The sequence below is a fragment of the Gloeophyllum trabeum genome, assembly GCF_000344685.1.
Source record: "Gloeophyllum trabeum ATCC 11539 unplaced genomic scaffold GLOTRscaffold_00003, whole genome shotgun sequence".
NCBI classification, from domain to species: domain Eukaryota; kingdom Fungi; phylum Basidiomycota; class Agaricomycetes; order Gloeophyllales; family Gloeophyllaceae; genus Gloeophyllum; species Gloeophyllum trabeum.
In genome coordinates this window covers 704555-723270 of record NW_006920412.1, presented here as the reverse complement: position 1 = coordinate 723270, position 18716 = coordinate 704555, and the positions used below count along the sequence as shown (strand labels likewise).

General features: G+C 53.1%; 7 protein-coding genes across 7 annotated transcripts; 3 read left to right on the top strand and 4 right to left on the bottom strand.

Annotated features, from left to right (window-relative positions):
• Positions 1 to 203: 203 nt before the first annotated feature.
• GLOTRDRAFT_126400 (uncharacterized protein) lies at positions 204 to 1328 on the top strand (the record flags this gene model as incomplete). The annotated part of the gene is made up of 7 exons (XM_007865044.1): positions 204 to 294; positions 362 to 410; positions 460 to 556; positions 610 to 705; positions 761 to 877; positions 935 to 995; positions 1051 to 1328. 7 exons carry the CDS (start codon positions 204 to 206, stop codon positions 1326 to 1328), a joined length of 789 nt encoding a protein of 262 aa, XP_007863235.1.
• Positions 1329 to 2699: 1371 nt separating this feature from the next.
• On the top strand, positions 2700 to 4053 carry GLOTRDRAFT_136739 (uncharacterized protein). Its single transcript, XM_007865043.1, has 4 exons — positions 2700 to 2947; positions 2999 to 3270; positions 3327 to 3750; positions 3811 to 4053. Exons 1-4 carry the CDS (start codon positions 2798 to 2800, stop codon positions 3895 to 3897), a joined length of 933 nt encoding a protein of 310 aa, XP_007863234.1. The 5' UTR covers positions 2700 to 2797; the 3' UTR covers positions 3898 to 4053.
• Position 4054: 1 nt separating this feature from the next.
• On the bottom strand, positions 4055 to 6342 carry GLOTRDRAFT_56392 (alpha/beta-hydrolase). The gene is made up of 4 exons (XM_007864807.1): positions 5945 to 6342; positions 5629 to 5890; positions 5361 to 5579; positions 4055 to 5309 (listed from the first exon to the last, which is right to left on the bottom strand). Exons 1-4 carry the CDS (start codon positions 6256 to 6258, stop codon positions 4386 to 4388), a joined length of 1719 nt encoding a protein of 572 aa, XP_007862998.1. The 5' UTR covers positions 6259 to 6342; the 3' UTR covers positions 4055 to 4385.
• Positions 6343 to 9143: 2801 nt separating this feature from the next.
• Positions 9144 to 10049, bottom strand: GLOTRDRAFT_126397 (uncharacterized protein; the record flags this gene model as incomplete). Its single annotated transcript, XM_007865042.1, has 4 exons — positions 9144 to 9459; positions 9512 to 9577; positions 9644 to 9936; positions 9996 to 10049. The coding sequence occupies 4 exons, from the start codon at positions 10047 to 10049 to the stop codon at positions 9144 to 9146; spliced, it is 729 nt and encodes a 242-aa protein (XP_007863233.1).
• Positions 10050 to 10621: 572 nt separating this feature from the next.
• Positions 10622 to 12435, bottom strand: GLOTRDRAFT_56391 (Ureohydrolase). Its single transcript, XM_007864806.1, has 10 exons — positions 12294 to 12435; positions 12213 to 12232; positions 12136 to 12145; positions 11813 to 12070; positions 11732 to 11760; positions 11603 to 11676; positions 11232 to 11548; positions 11085 to 11171; positions 10948 to 11029; positions 10622 to 10887 (listed from the first exon to the last, which is right to left on the bottom strand). Exons 1-10 carry the CDS (start codon positions 12339 to 12341, stop codon positions 10871 to 10873), a joined length of 942 nt encoding a protein of 313 aa, XP_007862997.1. The 5' UTR covers positions 12342 to 12435; the 3' UTR covers positions 10622 to 10870.
• A 653-nt stretch (positions 12436 to 13088) lies between these two features.
• On the top strand, positions 13089 to 15577 carry GLOTRDRAFT_136736 (PLP-dependent transferase; the record flags this gene model as incomplete). The annotated part of the gene is made up of 18 exons (XM_007865041.1): positions 13089 to 13151; positions 13204 to 13257; positions 13317 to 13376; positions 13437 to 13527; positions 13586 to 13866; positions 13924 to 14000; positions 14060 to 14087; positions 14126 to 14158; positions 14216 to 14289; positions 14349 to 14415; positions 14473 to 14559; positions 14611 to 14643; positions 14704 to 14779; positions 14836 to 14866; positions 14926 to 14980; positions 15039 to 15188; positions 15249 to 15402; positions 15459 to 15577. The coding sequence occupies 18 exons, from the start codon at positions 13089 to 13091 to the stop codon at positions 15575 to 15577; spliced, it is 1533 nt and encodes a 510-aa protein (XP_007863232.1).
• Positions 15578 to 15756: 179 nt separating this feature from the next.
• GLOTRDRAFT_36948 (uncharacterized protein) lies at positions 15757 to 18373 on the bottom strand (the record flags this gene model as incomplete). Its single annotated transcript, XM_007864750.1, has 13 exons — positions 15757 to 15889; positions 15950 to 16270; positions 16327 to 16533; positions 16599 to 16638; positions 16693 to 16885; positions 16950 to 17018; positions 17070 to 17114; positions 17219 to 17368; positions 17424 to 17819; positions 17873 to 17970; positions 18025 to 18132; positions 18169 to 18175; positions 18230 to 18373. Coding segments are annotated over 13 exons (1911 nt in total), but the record flags the coding sequence as incomplete, so codon positions are not given.
• Positions 18374 to 18716: the final 343 nt, after the last annotated feature.

Here is an 18716-nt window from a genome sequence, read left to right as displayed (position 1 = left end):
GGAACGTGGTAGATACAATTCTGAACGTGAGTAGCTGATGACCTCAAAGCTTCCTCTCTTTTCGCACTCAAATTTCTCAAATCCTATTATTGGCGCCCCTCGCAGAGATATAAAAGTCAATGCGCATTCATGTTCCCCTCACCGTTCGACACTTATTTCACACCTTTGAATATCTCCAGATCATCTCTTTACTCTCAACGGCCATGGGTCAAGCCATTGCAACCCTTCGACAGAGTCTTAGCGAAGGTGACCAAGCTGTGGCCAGGAACGTCAAAGAACAACTTACATTCCTAGGTATGTGTCGGAAGGGTATTCCTACTTCCTACAGTATCATTTAATTGAATGACTATTTCCGACACAGTCAATGCTGCGAACTCGAAATTAGACAAATACCAAAGCGACCTACACCAGTATGGTCTCCGTATTTTGGACGCTGCAACGCGCTGATGACAAGGGCAGAATGTTTGCAAACGTCGATGCTGTCAAAAAGACAGTAGTCCCTGGCTATCGTGCCCTCCGCTGGGAACGTGGCTACCGTGTCGGTGTCGAGCAAACGGTCTGTAGCGTTCGATATGTGCTGCTTGCAAGAACGATTGATGTCCTTTATAGAGCATCGATGGTGGAATTGGGGAGGTCGTCAATACCTTTTTTGGTAGTGGAGATAGTAACTCGGACAACAGTAATCCAATTCTCCAAGGCTTCCGGGTGAGAGGTCAAGTTTGGTACAATTGTCGGGCGACTCATAAGTTTCATGGCATAGAAACTCATTAATACCTCATTAAATGCTATCCTTGGGAATGCCAATGCAGGTGAACAACAAGAACAAAAATTCTTCGTCTTTGTACACCACAACGCCATTATTCGAATTGACGTCAAGGTGAGCAACCGATTTCGTATGAGTAGCGAGTTCAAGTTTTCCTTAATCTAGTTGTAGATCTGGCGCTATAATTTTGAGGGGAGAGGAGTTATGGCCAATTCGGAGAACGTATTCTGCTGTGGGCCCTGCCGCATTCTACTGTTAACATGTGTCCTAACTCCTATCTCTCTCAGATGTCTTCTGCACTTCGGTGGTGCACCATGCAGAACTCAATGAGGACGAACTCACCTATCTCGTTTCTGAGCATGCAGGAGACTCTGCCGTGGAAGCTTATATCGACAGACTCATATCTGTATGGGCGAAGATCCAGGCGATATCCGGGAAGTATGAGCACCCACGCATGCTTCCTCCCGTGAAACCGACTCCGCCGTTGCCAGCCTCTGCGCCTCCCTCGGGGGAAGAGGAGTCTACCGTCCCTCCGATTGTGGGTCAGCCCCAGGTCAATGAGTAACTTGGACAGCCGGCTCTTCTTGCATGCCCCCAAGAGTCAAGTTAAATTTGTTTGTCGTTGCTACTATGTAGGTCTGTACTGTCGTGTTCAAACTTCAGAATGTCGCCCCGAAATGTGAAGGAGGCCTAGGTTGGGCATATTGCTTGATATCCGAGTCAATATTGAGTGGTGTCAAAAATGGACTATTACCGTCGACGCGGAGTGGCTGTCAAATTTCAATGTATACAAAATAATACTAGCTGTGGGCGCAGATCCGGTACCTGCTGGTATCTAGCAGCTAGCCACTGAGTCCTCTGGCATTCGTACCTACGCACACGACTAACCCTTTTCCGAACCCCAGTAGAGCACACTATGTTGGCCCTTTCGGATTCAGATCGAATATCGTGCTGAATTTGCATCAGGAAACGCCTCTCACTTATGACCCCAAAAACTAGTTCCTCCTGTTCATATTAACCTGTCCGACCTCTGCGGACCTCTATAGACCTATGCAGGGCTGTGTAACCGGGGGAAACAACCATAGAATCTATTGTTTCCTGACGTTGGGATTCAGATTTTGGCAGGTTCCCCACCAGTCCCCACCCCCACAGATATTTTCTCACAAGTGGACTCTAGTTATTCACACTTGGGCCGGTCCTTCCACCCATTCCACCCAGGCTGTATGATTCGAGAAAATGGCTCTCCGGCTTACATCATCGATGCTCACTACACAGTGATGTATATGGGCACAGATATAACATAAATTCCTTCCGAGATAACACGTCAGAGCTTGTGGCGGTCTTATTTTACCTACCGTATGTACTATCAAGCACAGCTTGTTTCTGGCATCCGGGCATGGTTGGCTTACATTGAGTCACTGAGTTCGTGTCGCAGCACAGCGCTGGTTGTGAGTCACCGGTCGCCTCAAAGACTCCTCCTTTTACACGCCCTGTCATATTATTCGCTGCCATTATTGTCTGTCTATGTCTGTCTATCCCGGCAAATCGCGCTCTACCCAGCTCTATCGATCATACTCCGTCGCGTTCTCCTGAACATCTCGGGTAAATGCACAAGCTATGGACACCGTGTTTCAATGTTCTGCTCAAGTTTCTGACGCCCGAATGCTGTGGCCACAGCTCAGCCACATTCGAGCGGAGGCAAATAGCCCACCGATAAGGAAGGCGGGGAAATAGGCGCCCACCGCGAGTTTCCTATCTTATCACAGTTCCGTGATCGAGCCTGGTTTCATCATTCCAGCGCTCGCTGCGACTCCTTTGCAAAGTGTTTTGGCTGCGACCACGGCGCTGCGTGCCGGTCTAATGCGTCTGCCTGAAACGCGGAAAGCTGACACCCCTGGCCCGTACCCTGCATAAAACATGCTGGCTGTCAAGATGGCACGCATACGCGTCGCCGCTCGAGTGAACCACTCGCTTCAAGCACCAACCCGGCCAATATCTACCCATAACATCAGTGCGACAAGAAATCTTTCCAGAATGGCCACAGCGACGGTGACGAGAGCTCAGTCTACGAGCAGTGTCCCTGCGATCCCCAGACCGTCTGCGAGCGCGCTCATCGTCAACGAACGGAACGAGATCCTGTTCGTGCAAAGGAATCCAAAGGCAAACTCGTTCGGAGGTACCTACGTGAGTCTGCCCTCTTTGGAATTTGCTTCTTGTCGCTGACGATCTTCAAAGGTCTTCCCCGGTGGCAACTTCGATCCCAAGCAGGATGACTCCCTGGCCCTGACAGCTATCCGGGAAACATTCGAGGAAACGGGATTATTACTAGCCTCTTCTGACCGTAGCGGGGAACCCGACCTGGACGATGCCGTTCTGAACGAAGCCCGCAACGCGATCCACTCCAACCACATGTCCTTCAGCCACTTCCTCACCGAATGCCGCCTCGAGCCCGACATCCAGTCCCTCTTCCCCTTTACAAGCTGGGTCACTCCCGTGCAAGTCCCCAGGTACGTTCCCCTTCACATTCTTTCCGCACCTCCCATCTGACAATTTGCCTCTCCAGACGTTTCCACGCGCAATTCTTCATCACATTCCTCCCGCACGCCTCCTCCTCCGGTTTCTCTGAGGGCAGCAAACACTCCCGCCTCCCCACGCCCGACGGCGGGCAAGAAGTCGTCGCCGCCTCCTTCCTGCACCCAGCCACCGCGCTCTTCGCCTACACCTCTGGCCGCATCGCGCTCATGCCCCCGCAATTCTACCTCCTCTCGACGCTCGCGGAGATCCTCCAGGGCGAGCGGAACACGAGAGAGCAGCGTGAGCGCGTGTACCAGCTCTCAAGGGGTTCGTTTGGGCGGATGGTGATCAACCCCCGCGCGCTGGGCACGGACGCCGAGGGCCGCACGGTGCTCACGTACGAGGGCGACGAGACGCGCGGCGGGGCCAAGGGGCGCCTGCACCGCTCGCTGGTGCGCTTCGGCAAGGGCGGGGTGAGTGCTGCCATTTTACCAGATTTCTCACAGGATGATTGCTGATCGCTTTCCGCGCAGGTACCTACGGAGAACATGCTGCTGCGCAACTTTGACATTTTCTCGGAAATCGAGCCTCACGCGTTCACACCGCACGCGAAGCTGTGACCCCGGACATGGACGTTCCCTCTCCGGCCATCTTGCTCCTATTTATGTTATACTATGCGATATGTAATGTCCCATTTACGACACGGCCGTTGTAATCACTTGTACAGTAGGACTACCCTCACATCTCAGCGGACGTTCATCGGACCCTCTAGTGATATTAGGGACAGCATAATGTATTGGCGATCGTAAAGCTACATCAATTATTATCTTTGTACCCGAGAACCCGGAGAGGAATAAAGACGCGGTTGCAATGCTACAGAGGCGTATGAGAGTCCTTTGGAAAACACGAGACCAAAACCGGAACAAAGTTGTCAATGCCAGGAAGCTATATGCAGGAATGAAAGAAAAATCGACAAGGAGAGAGAAAAGAAAGGCAAATTAGGTATAGGAACAAGAAACACGCGAAAAAAGAGTGTGTGGGAAGGCAGGATGGATACAGACATTTGTTTTCTTATCCTCTTTCGCGCAGTCCCCAGCGACAGCCACCCTCAGATGCCGTAGACCTGGTAGTCATACTGCACCGCCTCCCCCCAGTACGACGGGTCGCACGCGCCAACAGGCGCCAGCCCGCTCCCGCCGAGCAGCACCGCATTCACGTTGCTCGTGCCCGACGCCTGCCAGCTCTGCAAGGACGAGCCACTCGGATTCGGGTTCCCCGTGCGGAAGAACGCGCCGTACCGCGCCTGCATCTCGCTGATCAGCGCACTCTGCGCCGTACTGGGGCTCGGCGCCATGCCGAACACGATCTGGATGTCGTCCTGGTGGCACACGACGCCTGCCTGCGTGCAGTACGGCACGGCGCTGTTGCCCGGGTAGCTCGAGCCGACGACGTACAGCCCCGCATAGACCGTGCCGCCGTTCGCGGCCCAGTTCCGTGCGAACGTCCAGCTCGAGCACTTCCAAATATAATCCGTCCCGAGCTCCTGCAGCTGCGCGCGCGCGTCGACGGTGGTGCTCGCGTTCGCGCTGCCATTGGTGCCCACGGCGAACTGCGACGCGGCGTAGACACTGGCGTTGTAGATCTTCGCGGTGCGCGCGGCGCCGAAGGTCGCGTTCACCGCGGGCTCCCACTGCGACTCGGGCAGCGGCTGGTCGTAGTTGCCGTAGATCGTGAGCCCGGCCTCGTTCAGCACGGTCGAGACCAGGATGCTCTTGCTCTGCCGCGGGAAGGGCGAGGACGAGTCGAGCGTGCTCGTGATCAGCTGCCCGTCGTGCACGGGACGCATCGGCTCGGAGAGCGTCGCGGAGGGGTCGAGCGAGTAGGCGGTGCTGTAGAGGTTCATCTGCGCGTTGATGAGGTCGTCGAGCGAGATGGCGTCCAGGCAGGCAGTGTCGGACGGGGAGCAGTTGAGCAGGCCGTTGAAGTAGTTCTGCAGGGTCTGCTGGGTGCCTGGGGATTGGAAACCGTAGTCCTGTGGATTGCGGTTAGATTGTGTTAAAATGAGCAATGAGTGATAGCATACCATGGGATCCGACTGGATGATCGCGTGGTTGAAGAGGCTGGAAGCAGAGGGAATGGCAAGCATGGCTCTGACCATAGTAGCCCCGGAACTCTGGCCGGCTATGGTGATCTGCGACGGGTCGCCGCCGAAGCTTGGCAGTACTGTCTTCAAGAAGCCTAATGCGATAATGATGTCGCCCAGGGCGAGGTTGGTATCGCCGTTGGGCGCCATCCAGCCCAACTGTGCGAGCGTCAGCGAACTGACTCCAAGATAACATAGGATCACTTACAGCTCCCAAACGGTATTGCACCACTGCGACGATGGAGTTCGTGGCAGATGCGAGGCTGGAGCCGTCCAAGCCCGGCCCTGTAGCCGCGCCAACGATGAAAGAACCGCCATGGATCCACAGCATGGTTGGGACATTGCTGCCTAGCCTGACGCTGGAAGGGACGTATATCATCATGGACAAGCAGTCTTCCGAGAATGCCGAGTCATCCACGCCTGGCTGTGGGCAAGACAGCGGTAGGGCAGACGGGTCCGTAGCTCCATTGCTGAACCAACGCGGTCGCGTGAGCAAAGCACTGCGAGAGAGGAGGGCTACTTACGGCAGGGTCCAGTTGGTAGTCATAACTGAGGCTTGCCACCGATTTGCCGAAGCATACTTCACGACGAACCGGTTCGCATTGGACGTGTCGGCAGTGCCCTGGGCCGTACCGAGAGGTGTTTTCACAGACGTGCCCGACGAGGACTGACGCGGGCAGAGGAAGTCCTTCACTATCGGAATTTGGCAGAGGAGGCCCTTGGGCGTGATAGGCGGAAACGGGAGCTTGATGCCGTTCGTGCTGGGGGAGGGCACGGGCGAGGCGAGGGTCGAACCGAGGAGCAGGAGGCCAGAGACGAGTGATCTAACAGCGACCATGATAATAGGAATAAATTAGCCCAAGTCGTGAAAGTAAGTTATGGCGGCTGCTGGGGTGTCTATGGCGGGCTCGCTGCCCTGTGCTGGGGTCGATGAAGGGCGGGACGCGTTGATTAAATACAGAGAAGGATGCTCGGCCTGCGAGAGATTTGTTATTCGGGGCCGGTGGAAGAGTTCAGGAACAGGGAAGAGGATGATGGATATAGGGCCGTCCACGCGTCGGCGTACGGGAGCCAGGACATGATGAATGCGCTGCAACACACGAATCGAACAATGCCTGCTCGATACAGGACAAGGTCTGCCTACAATAGTCCGTCCAGTGGGAGCCATCTGCTATTCAGGCTCGCCCACGTGCGGCCATCACCCCGGCACTTTCCTTTTGGCGCTCGCCTTGTTCTCGAAAAGGCAAATGTCCCTCGCCATTCCTTCCGTCTCTTCCTTGGCCCGCACCTATGCGGTTCCGAGCTGACCGTGTCCAGGGGCACGCTCTTATCCCAATGTTGTATTTCCAAGTACTTGGTGCCCTGAACTCGCAGATCTGGCACTTGAGTTTATTGCATCCGTATATACTTCCGAGGTTATCCAGCGATCTGTGCCCCGCACTGTATCTGGACCGAATCTTGACATGGTGCTAGACGGTCGCGTGTTTTGCGCTAACCCTAGGGTTGACTTTGGACCAGTAAGAACGCAGAGTCGGCACCGAACACCATGCGAATTATCCTGGCAGCGTGTGCAATCCTTTGAGCGATGACAGCCGGATATCTTTACAGCTAGGATGGTCGCTTGACAATTCGGCAGAATAGCCAGGAACTCGTCCAAAGACAGAACGGCCGAACTTGGTCTCTACGGCCTATCTATCACCGCTCCTTGTATTTGTGCCAATCCCAGCTTTAATATGCCTTTGCACCCTTATATTCTTATTTCGTACCTTGCCACTCATACCTCTTCGCTCAACCCAGATCGCAGCAGCTCACGCGACTCTCTAGGTTGATTACAAATGTGACCCAACCATAATCTTATGGGTCTCATAGCATAAGGTTACGGTTTGGTCAAATTCGAAAGTTAGGCGTGGATCCTAACACAGTTACAGATCCATCGTACGTTGCGCTATCTCTCACGACTTTCGCTCTGATGTAAGTTAAACTTTAATCTAGCTATGAGTCTCCTCAAGCAGCTACAAGGTCACCCAGGCTACCTTGAATCGAACGATCCGTCTGGTTATGCAAGCCGTGAAGTCGCTGCGTTCGTCACGGGAGGACCACCCATTATAAAGTCGGCACCATCAGAAGCCGCCTTCCTTGGTGATGCCACCTCCAGCAGAGTGCGCAGCTTCGCTTGGCGGGCTCCCATTCAGGTGATCCCCAAGTCCTCTGAGTAGGTAACCAGTTTATCATCACAGTCACCATTTACCCACTTCAACTCAAGCACAAAAAGATACCATAGATCCTTCAGGAGGCTGACTGATTTGCATCTCATCAGTGGGGGCCTCACCCATCCAACGAATCGGGCAAAGGCATGCCGCCTTTAACAGAGCACAGAGCGCGCAGTTCCGCTTGGCAAATTCCATCAAGTCTGCATTTGGGTGTTCACTTGGTCCTTTGCAAGGCGTGTGCCCGCGATCTAGTGTTGATGTTGCTTTCTTTACATCTCTAAACAGAAGCCTTGTGTTGGGTTTTACTCTCGGACTTTGCTGCCCGTTCGATCCCATGTCCTTGTTCAGGTCCAGCAACCTTGCCCTCTCACCTAACCTCATCGCAAAACGCAGGGAATCATAGACGGGTCCGTCAGAACATTCCCCTGCGTATCATGCCCCTGACAATTTCTCTGCCGGCCAAGCTAATCACAAATGGAATAACTCCTGAGTAAGTGTGTATATTCTTGCTCATGACAACCACCACCTGGTCACTCTCACCTTGTCCTCACTTGCACCCCTCCAGAGGTGTATGTGTGCCACTGTTCTAGCCTTCAATCTCGGACGACCCCTCCGCATCGCCTCCGCTCATTTAATTATACCAGCGTCCGTGAAATCGGTCCTCCATCCGCGGAACAAAGTCGTATACATTTCACATTCACGGCCATTTGCAAAATCCGCGAAGCTCTCGCGTTCCTTTCACTTATTCGCAAATTCGAGGTCTACAAGGTAGCCGGTTCCATGCCATACATGCAGTGGCAGAATCTGTAGAGCGCTTCCGTGCGACAATCGTGAGAGGGTCTGTCTACTATCCGCTCTTCATTTGCGCTTGTTGGGATCGCCCGGTCGTTGCGGCGCGGTTATAGTGAGTTGATCTTGCGGGGTAGCTGTTCGTGACCTCCGTGGCTCTCAGAACATGTAGACCTGGTCTCAGTGAGTGCGAGAGTAGGAGTATGCGCGAGGAGGGATGCTCGTGTCGCTACCGCGCAGAGCATTGCGCGAGGCCTCATCTGTGTCCCGCGTGTGCAAAGGAGTATACTAGCGTTCACACCGTGGTGCGCCGCCCATCTGCTTACCTGTATGGCCGCGTACTTCGTTTTGCTGCCGCGGGTTATATGGATGGGCTGAGGACGGAATATAAGGCGATGGTATTGGTACAGATACCCAGCGATTATACGTCAGCCGAAGACATAAATGGTTGGCTCTAGAGAATGTGTATGTAACTAGCCAGTATGAGAGCAGCTACGTGTGTACAGAAAGTTGGAATGGAAATTTAAAGCGAAAGGAGAGTGATGCAGTTGGCGGGAGAGGTCTAAATGATACAGACAATCAAAGAGAGTGAGGAAGTAAGGACAATTAGTAAATGGAGAGACGATAGTACAACGATAGGGATTGAAGAGACATCTTATCGGGAATGCTCCTGATGTCGACGTTCGTTTGAGGCTTGCGCCCGTCCTTCCGAGCTGGCTTCTACTCAAGCATCAGCCAGAGGGGTGAGGTCTCGTGTCGAGACATTCGAAGGGGAGAAATCAGCCTGGTCCGACTCTCGGAGCAGCACCATCTCTTGCTCATCTTCAAGCTCCTCTTTTATGACGGGGGGCCCTTCTTCTTCTTCGTCTGTTTCCTCATACAGGGGAATTTCTCTAGGGACTGGAGTAATCTCCACTCCCTCTTCTTCGTAGGGAGGGAACTCAATAGTCTCCAGGATTTCCCGGGCGAGGGTGCTAGTCTCCCGCCGTCGGATAGGCGCCCTATTGCTTGATTGCCGAGGGTCATACCGGCTCCTGGATCTAAGAAGCATACGTAGGATGCCAAAGGGATGTTCAACAAAAATATACACACCGGCTCGTCCTCACAGGGCCTATACTCCCCGACCTCCCGGGCTGCTCCTCGGGATTCAGACTCCACCTAGTACAGAGTTCCGTAAGCTTCATCTGCAAGGTCGCTCACCAAGTAACAAGAGCAGGAACGTACTTTCGCCGGCGACCAGGTCGATAAAACTGGAAGGTCCACACCGGAGGGCCGGGAGGTTCAGGAGGTGCAAAAAGAGCAAGGGAGACACGGGGACGTGGAACTCGAAGGGGAGGAAGATCGGGTGGAAGGCGAGCAGGGGAAGCAGGAGCAGCACCGGCCCAGCCCGGGTGTGGCCTAGCGACAGAGTGCTTCCATGATCTTATATGCTCAAGACCAAATTTCGTCCAAAACGTGCAAGCACACCGCCTACAATACAACCACCCCTTTGTCGGGTCCAGAGGATCCATCGTAATCTAAGAGTGGGTAAGTGTGCTAGTCCGAGCGAACCAGTTCTCATAAGACAAGCACATACATCGGAATCCGCCGTCAACACATCAACGCTAGGGCCAGTCTCCTGGGCTTCCATGATGAGAGCAACCTCGACAGGGGATCCAAGGAAAACTAGTCAGTTGGAAGAGTGCTCGACAGAGAGCGAGCTAACAGGGCCCCTTATATGTCACGCCAGCAATAAAGGAAAGGTGGCCCATCACGGAGGTGAAGCCACGAAACGTACGCGTCCATATACAAATGCGGCCTGCCACCATTGTCTGAGACCATTCCGGGTAAGCTGACGTCTTCGAGAACAGGCCTGAAAGAGAGCTCGTTGAAATGAGAAGTGTGGCAGCCATCGGCGCGACATAAGGATGCCCAAATCAGGAGCGTGAGCGAGCCCGGATTGGCTTCAGGTATAGGGGTTAGCGCAGCCACCACAGGGCTGGACGCGTCAACGCATCAACACGCACGGTGGCAGACCGACGGAGAGGCCACACAAGCGCTCATTAGTGTTGTGCCGATACGCTGACCTTCTAATTCAAGGCAAACGAGACCAGGGATGTGAGCTCGAACAATGCAGAAGAACATGGGTTGGAAAAAGTAAGGTAAACGGGTTCGCGTATGACTTCCCTACGCGTCGCCTAACTTGACGACGTCAGTTACTAGGACCCATTATAGAGATTGCCTCGAGGTTCAGTGACCCATTCTATTTTTTTCGAGCGGCCCCAAGCGTACTCCGAGTTGACGTGGACAATCTCGTGGACACTGGCATGATATTGCACAAAAGCCACAAAATGAAATGCATCAGGTCTATGCTACACGGATGATAGGGCAACGACAGGCCTGCGTATAAAATCGATACAGAGCTTTTCCTTTGTTTCGCATATCCTTGTCCATTCTTCCGCACTCCTATGTTCAAAGCAACGTCTCCCCTGAACGCATGGACCGCGTCAGCCACAATCCACGACAATCATGGGAACAGTGCCACTCACCAAGCGCCGAACGGACGAGCGAGCAGCCGACGGTGACCGTCTGCTTGACGCTCTCTTCGTCTGCCAGGGAAGGGTTGACCTCCTACAATGTTCGTGCTTCAGCAAGAGGCACTATCTACGTTTCGCAAAGTTCATACCATCAAGTCCAGCGCGACCAGCAAACCGGTCTCGTAGATCGCCTCACAAATGTAGTGACCCTCCCTGAAGGTGAGCCCGCCACGAACCTACATACAACCCTGTCAGCTCATCCTGATCCCTACTCTGAAAATGGGGTATAATCTCACGGGCGTTCCAGTCGACGGTGCCACGCTCGGATCCAACGCGTCCACGTCAAAGCTCAAGTGGATCGGCCTGTCGCGCTTGGGGTTGACATGGTCCAGCGCCATCTCGACGACCTTCCCGATCCCGTACTTATCGACCTCGTGCATACTGAACGCCTTGATGTCGTTCTCCTTCAGGATGCGCTTCTCGCCGGCGTCGACGTCGCGCAGGCCGATGTAGACGATGCGGTCTGGCCGCAGCGCGGACTTGACCCAGCCGAACTCGGGGATCTTGCTGCCGAGGCCCATAAGGAAGGAAACGGGCATGCCGTGGATGTTGCCTGGGTTAGGGAGGTCAGAGTGTGTGGAGTGGCTGTAAGAAGGTGTTTCTCTACCTGAGTCCGTGGAATCAGCGGTGTTGATGTCCGCGTGCGCGTCGACCCAGACGACGCAGGCGTCAGGGTAAGTACTGCAGAATGTGTCAGATATTCGGGAATACTGTGCCCTTAGCGGCATTTTCTTACTCCAATGTTCCAGAGATGGTGCCCATGGCCTATCGAACGCTTAATACTGGTAACACTGGGGAATAATGTTGGATAACACACCAGAGAATGATCCCCGCCTAGAGTCAGTGGGAGTTGTCCCTTCTTAGCATGGTCACCAACGACCTGGGCTACAGCTTTCGTGACTCTCGACACAAACCTGGGGTTCTTCAGCTTCCCAATGGGCGGGTCATCCGCGGTCGAGATCTCCTCGAACTGATGATGTCCGTCAAACTGCACGTTCCACCCGAGCTCCTTCAGCTGCGTCAAGAGCCCGGCCTCGACAAGGTGGATGGGTCCCTTGTCTACTCCTACTTTCGGCTAAAATCACGCAGTGCGATCAGCATCCATGAGAGAAGACTCGTTACGTGACGTGCGCAGCGTACCTGACCCCCACTGCAAGGCAATTGCCGTTCCTCATGTATGAGCTGTTCGTGGAGCGACTCATGGGATGGTGACTTACCTGAACGGGCACCCAACAACCTGATAGACGAACTGCTTAGCTTGCGGGCTCTACGGACGGTAAGCTTGAGTCGGCACTCACAGCGATCGTCTTGGGATCAGGCAAGAATTTGCACGTTAGGGATGTCATGGCTTCTAATCGTCTATTGTCTGATTTCTAGCTCGACTTATATAGCGCCAGATAACAAGTGGTGTATGCGACACAAGCAGTCAACCTGTGTTTCGGACTCATTTTTATTCTCTGCTTGTCTAAACGCCACGTCGTAGATCGGAGTGGGGACGGCCTTTGCCGAGGCTTTCCGGGGCGCTTTCAAGCAACTTTCAAGTCATCATTATCCCCTCAGCTCAACCGTGACCTCAGCTTGACATGTATTGACTCTGAAGCCGGAAGGTCGTCGCAGACATATAATGCTCAATGGATATTTGCAGCCAGCTGATCACAACTTGTCGCAATTTTCCCTCCGAAGTGCCGCAGGAACGTTGTCTGCCTCGTTGTTCCCCTTCTCCGGTTCTGATCTTCTGGTCCTTTCGCTATGTTTGCTCGTGTATTTTGATATCCCCTCTGCTCAATCGCTATGCACCATAATCTTCAATCGGACTGAAAGGCTGCGCAAGTCCACTCTGTCTGTATGCTCTGACCGCAATTCATACTCATCTCGAGCAATTATTGGACGGCAGCGTCCCCGGCGGTAAGGTAGGTTCGCTAAAAACAGACCTGAATGAGATCACCCGCACGTGGCTGATCTAGTGCTAATAATAGCGCTGACATCAGATTCAGGCTGCTCTGGAGACTGATATAAGTATGCGCTATGGCGGCGAAAGCAGATCTGCCAGGCAACGCCCCGCAACCTGTCTTACCTCTTAAAAACTTACCACCATGTCCCAGCCAAACAGCCAGTTCCCCTCCCGCACGGGTACCCCGCTGCATTTTCGCGATGTGGTAAGTAAGAGGATTAACTCAAGAGAGATCTGAGAGCTAGACGCGTGAATAGGTTGAGCAAGTAATGAAGAATTACAAGCATGAAAAGGACTCGGAAGCGCATCAGGTGCGTTGGACAAGGTGCATTCGACGTGGGTGTTGTGCTGGACTCAAGGTTCCCAATAGCTCCTACGTGAAGCGGCGGGCCATAAGCCGAAAGCGTTCTTGCCCCAGACCGTGAATCCCGTACGCGACAGCTTCCTTTATTCTAGAAATAATTGAAATAAGATTCATCGCAATTTCCAGGAGGAAGAGACTGTCCCTGGTATCGTTCATCCCGGCAGCACCGGTGTCATCTATTGCTCCGACCGTGCCATGGCGAACGGATTTAGCTATTGTACGCGCTCCTTGCCCTCATAAACACGATCGCGCACTTACCATGTCTTCTCATCAAGCGAGCTCCCATGAGTGGGCTAACCTTGGTCAAGGTGCCCCCGAAACCGGTCCTCTCCCCGACGGCCCTGATCGCCCACTGCACGTCGACATCCCCGTCGACGCACTCGAGTACGCCCCGACGACTGGCGTCAAAGCTTTACGAGAAGCCGTAGCAAAATTGTATAATCACACTTACCGCCAAGGCAAGAAGAGCCAGTACACTTATGAGAACGTATGCATCGTACCTGGGGGGAGGACGGGGCTCTCTCGTGTTGCATCCGTCATAGGTGATGTCTATTGTGTGAGCAAACTATATTCGGTCCATCCCACAAGCGGTTCATTAACGGTGGAAGCATAGTCGTATCAAGTCCCGGATTACACAGCGTATGATCAGGTGCTGGCTGCTTTCAGACGGCTGGTTCCTGTGCCTACTGCGTAAGACTTCATACGTCATCACTACTACGCATCGCAGCTTATAATACTTTGTGGTGTAGACTGGAGGAAGAGGCGAGTGACTGGAGTGTCTTGTCACTTTCGGATTCTAACTTTGGAATCTTCAGAATCTCTATCAGCTCGATATCAAGCAAACCAGAGTATGCAGACTTAACCCTAGCATTCTGAAAGGCTTCATGACATGCGGACTGTTGTAGAAAGACATCAAGTCCCAAGGTCTCGCTGTGATCATCGCGTCGAACCCGCGGAATCCGACCGGACAAGTCATTCAGTAATGAATTAATCCAGCTGTAATCACTATACTTTCACTTACTTGCTTCCACCGAATAGGGGAGAGGAGCTGAAGGAGCTCGTGGCCATAAGTAGAGACCACTCGACTACATTGGTCCTAGATGAGGTTAGCGCAATTGCACTCAATCAAGTCGACCTGTCTCTCTGACGATGCTTCGGAAAGTTCTATTCTTGGTACATATACCCTGAAGACGAAAGGGAATTCGGGAAATCGATATCCTCCGCTGCCTACGTAGAAGATGTCAACAAGGTAAAATGCATAGGCCTTAGTCCACGACCTGCGCTAACCAGATCACGTTAGGACTCCGTGATTATCATCGACGGTTTGACGAAGGTACGTACTGTCCGCTTGTAATCCTCGCTTCGCCTTGGTAACTCACTACGGTCGCCACAGAACTGGCGTCTGCCCGGCTGGCGCGTATGCTGGGTCATCGGACCCAAGAACTTGGTTTCAGCGCTGTCTCAATCAGGTAATTGAGCATTCTGCGTATATCGCTGAAATAGAACTTGGATAACGTTCGGCCAGGATCATTCTTGGACGGCGGCGCGAACCATCCGTAAGTCCCTTTCATGCACGTACCTCACAGTCCCGCAGCCTGGACGCGATTTCTTTTAGCCTGCAACTTGCTGCCATTCCACTCCTTGATCCCGAACGCGTGCAACAAGAGAAGGTATACCTGCCCCACTGCTTGCACGCACGTTACAGTAGACTCACTTCGGCGTGTCTAGCTCGCGTTGCAAAAACACTTCAAGATGAAGCGCGACCACGTCCTTCACAGATTAGACAAGCTGGGTCTGCACGTCCAAATTCCGCCCTCGAGCACTTTCTACGTGTGGTTAAATCTGGAGCACCTGCCCGTTCCTCTTAACAATGGATTGGTGCGTTCAAACAGTAGTCCAACCGTTACCCCAGACCCCCTGATATTAACATGCGCATAGACGTTCTTCGAGGAACTGCTTAAGGAGAAGACGATTGTCATCCCAGGGATCTTCTTTGATATCAACCCCGCGCACCGGCGCAATCTCTTCGACTCGCCCTGCCACCATTTCGTCCGTCTATCCTTCGGCCCTCCGCTGGAGAGTCTGGACAAGGGTATGTCGGTGCACGTTTTATAGCGGGATTAGTCATGTTGACCATTTATTGTCCAGGTCTCGATGCCATCGAACGGATCCTAAGAAGGGTCAGGAAGGAGGGAACCAAGAACTTCGGTCACAGCTACAAGAAGAGTCTGGATGGAGGTTTCGCTACTGGCAGCCATGCCGTGTGAGGCTCGGGGACGCGAGCAGGTCTGTATTCGGCATTTCTTGATTACAACCTTTATAAGACATGGTCAGGTGGGTCTGCTTTGGAGTAACATACTTCCAACTACAGGATTGAGTAACGAATGGAATATTATACACGTGATGTGGTGTTGGCCAGCCATTGTACATTCCCTGTAGAACGATTTCAAAGCGTTGGATCAAATTCAGCGAAAGCAGTCTTGAAAGCGTCAGCGTCTGACTTGTCTTCATCCTCCGACTGGGCGCAAGTCTTCCAATCGTAACGATCCGGGATGCCCATCAAGTTTACAAGCACTTGTCTGAAGTTGAGTCCATACAGTTAATACCCCGAACTGATCAGACCGACGAGGCAGACGCACCTCCCGAACTGGATGCTGAACGGAATATTGTTCTGTATCAAGTGGACCATCTTCCTGCCATCTGGCAAGTCCACGCGGAAGTAACTCCGGTTATGGTCCTCGGAGATGGCCTTCAGTGCACCTTCAGGATCGCTCTCAAATTCGATTTTCTGGGATTTGCCTTCTCGGATGAAGGCATCCTCAACACCATCTTGCAGGCTGACAGGAACTGGGACCGCCTGGATATGCGCATGGCCACCCTTCGGACCCAGCCGCGCTATTTCTACGAAGACAGCACCGGCTCCGTATTTGGAGTATACCGAACGAAGAGCTGATTTGTATCTACGATGATCAAGATAATGTGTGTTAGACAATGACAGGGGACCAGGCCAGCTTACCTCTCTGTCTCGGCGAGTACAGGCCCCCGGAGCTCAGGCGCGATGGAGCTGAAGGTTGGATAATGGGCGATAGGAATTATTAGAACGTGTCCTCCTCCAGGTATGTTGGGCACGTTAGAATAGTTCTGGGCTGTATGAGTGGGGATTATTTGGCCCTTTGGGAGGGTAACGTAGCATTCCGCGCCAATAGAGACAATCAAATGTTTCCTGTCACACGGAAAAATAGGTAAATGCTGAAGCAGAGACAGGCAGCAACGATGGCAGGAACGTACGCAACATTTGGGTTCGAAAGGCAGAACCAACATTCATCCGCTATGAAGCCCATCAAGACCCGCTCGCCACGATCGTCTTCACCATACAACGCACCAGTAATTTCCTTCGGTGGGCCTTTCTTACCTCTGCGAGAAACCTCCTTTGGCCCGGCTTTGGCAACAGGGCAGTCATCAATGTAATGCTCCGTACTCGCGCATGCTCTACAAACGTAGCCTTCGCGGGGTTTCCTCCCTCCAGTATCTCCAAGTTGGTGTTTCGTAGGACAGTCTCGGACGTAGTGACCAGGCTAGATGCCCGACATGTGTAAGGGATGAAAGTACGCCTCCAGCGTCCAGCCGCCGACCACTCACCTCTTTGCACCGATTGCAGATGTAACCTTCTGGCGGCTTGTCTCGCTCCGGGCAATCTTGGATATAATGCTGGGCGGTTTTAGTAGAGTCGGGGTTGGCTAACACGGTGCATACACCCACCTCAGTCGAGTCGCATTTCCGGCATTTGTAGCCGGGACGGGGTTTCTTCTCGCCCGCAGCGGCTGTAGCAAGGTAGAGTCAGGTGGCGGTTAATCATACAACCTGGTGAGACGCTTACTATGCCTCTGCCTCTTTCCAGGCTGATTAACATTGCCCCAAATGAAGTTCTCGGGTTCCGAATCATCTATGGGACGCTTGGGAGGCCTGGCCTCGGCAAAGGGATTTGCGGTCGTATTGGCTGGCTTCGCCGGGGCCTGACCTTCCGAAGACGGCGGGGAAATCGAGAATGCATAGAACCACTGCGTAACCCCGTACTTAACACCAAGCTTGGAGCGCACTCTGGACAGTACGTACCCGTTGTTTCTTCCCGTTCACCGCTTCAGCGCCAAATGCACCTAAGCTTATGAAACGCGTACTCCTGCCTTCCTCGCCCTCCCATAGGAACGGCTCGCGTTCCCAGAACTTCGGCGGTCGACCTCCGCCTGCAGAGAAGACATACCTAGGTTTGGTTGCGCGGACTATCTCATCCACCGGCGGCGCACCAATGGAAGCAAGCTCCGGAGAAGGCAGTGGCACAGAAGAGAAGCGTGTTATAGTGGAGGGCCAGACGTTGGTGACGAAGATGTCGATGAGCTGCGAGCTTTTGATCGCGCCGACCGAACTATAGTTTTGAGTTTTGGATGAGGCGTTGTTAGTGTTGGTGAGCAGTTTGTCAACCGTTGTCTTTGTGAAGTAAGGACATGTAAAGTCCTGCAAGGGGTGTTACACATGAACGCTGGAATCAGAAAAAAGGTCAGTTCTACCTGCGGAAGCTCCGTAGAGCCGTACTGCAATGCATCATAAGTTCCCCCAAGGCACGCTATTCGCAGTCCGTTCGCAGTAGTCATGACGCCGTACTTTTCTAGCAGGTATGTGTTAGTTCACGTCACCGTTCCAAGGCATACGCACTACGTACGCAGAATGAAGACGTTCTTGGTCACTGTGCCTCCGCTCTTTTGGACCTTTTCAATGACACGCTCTGGCAATGCGTGTTCTCCCTGCATAACCAGGCATTCCAGAGGGGCTGCCGTACATGAGTAGAGTTATGATGTAGCAGCACACTTCCACTCACCTTCCAATTGTCCATCCAACAGCTTATCAAGGTCGTCCTCCATATTTACATCTGCAGCTTGTTCTTTAGGTCTCGGGGGCCCAAAGAAATCCCCAGTGCATATAGCCAGGTCGAACGGGCCATGCTTGTCGTTTATAGACTTGATTTTCGCGAAGAGCTCTCCGATCGCTCCATTTGCAGGCCCTACGGTAAGACTGGTTTGTTGCCGCACTTGTTACTGCCGATTTCAATACTGGTATAAATGCACGGGGACTTACACCTTGACTGGACCGATACTGGATGGTACTGACGCCATAGGTAGAGGTATCGGCTGTTGCCGAGGCACCCTTGGTGCTTCTGAACTGGCTAGCGCCTGCTAGCACTCACGGATTGGCTCGGACTGCAAGATACACTGAGATGTGGAAAACCACACGTACGAGGCAGTCTACAGCTTGTGGCTAGTAAATTTGTCCGCATCGCTGGGATATGGGTCCCGCTGTTAGCCCAAAGTCCGCTCTAGAATCGTTGTCTCCCACATTAGGGTACGGTGTAAGAGT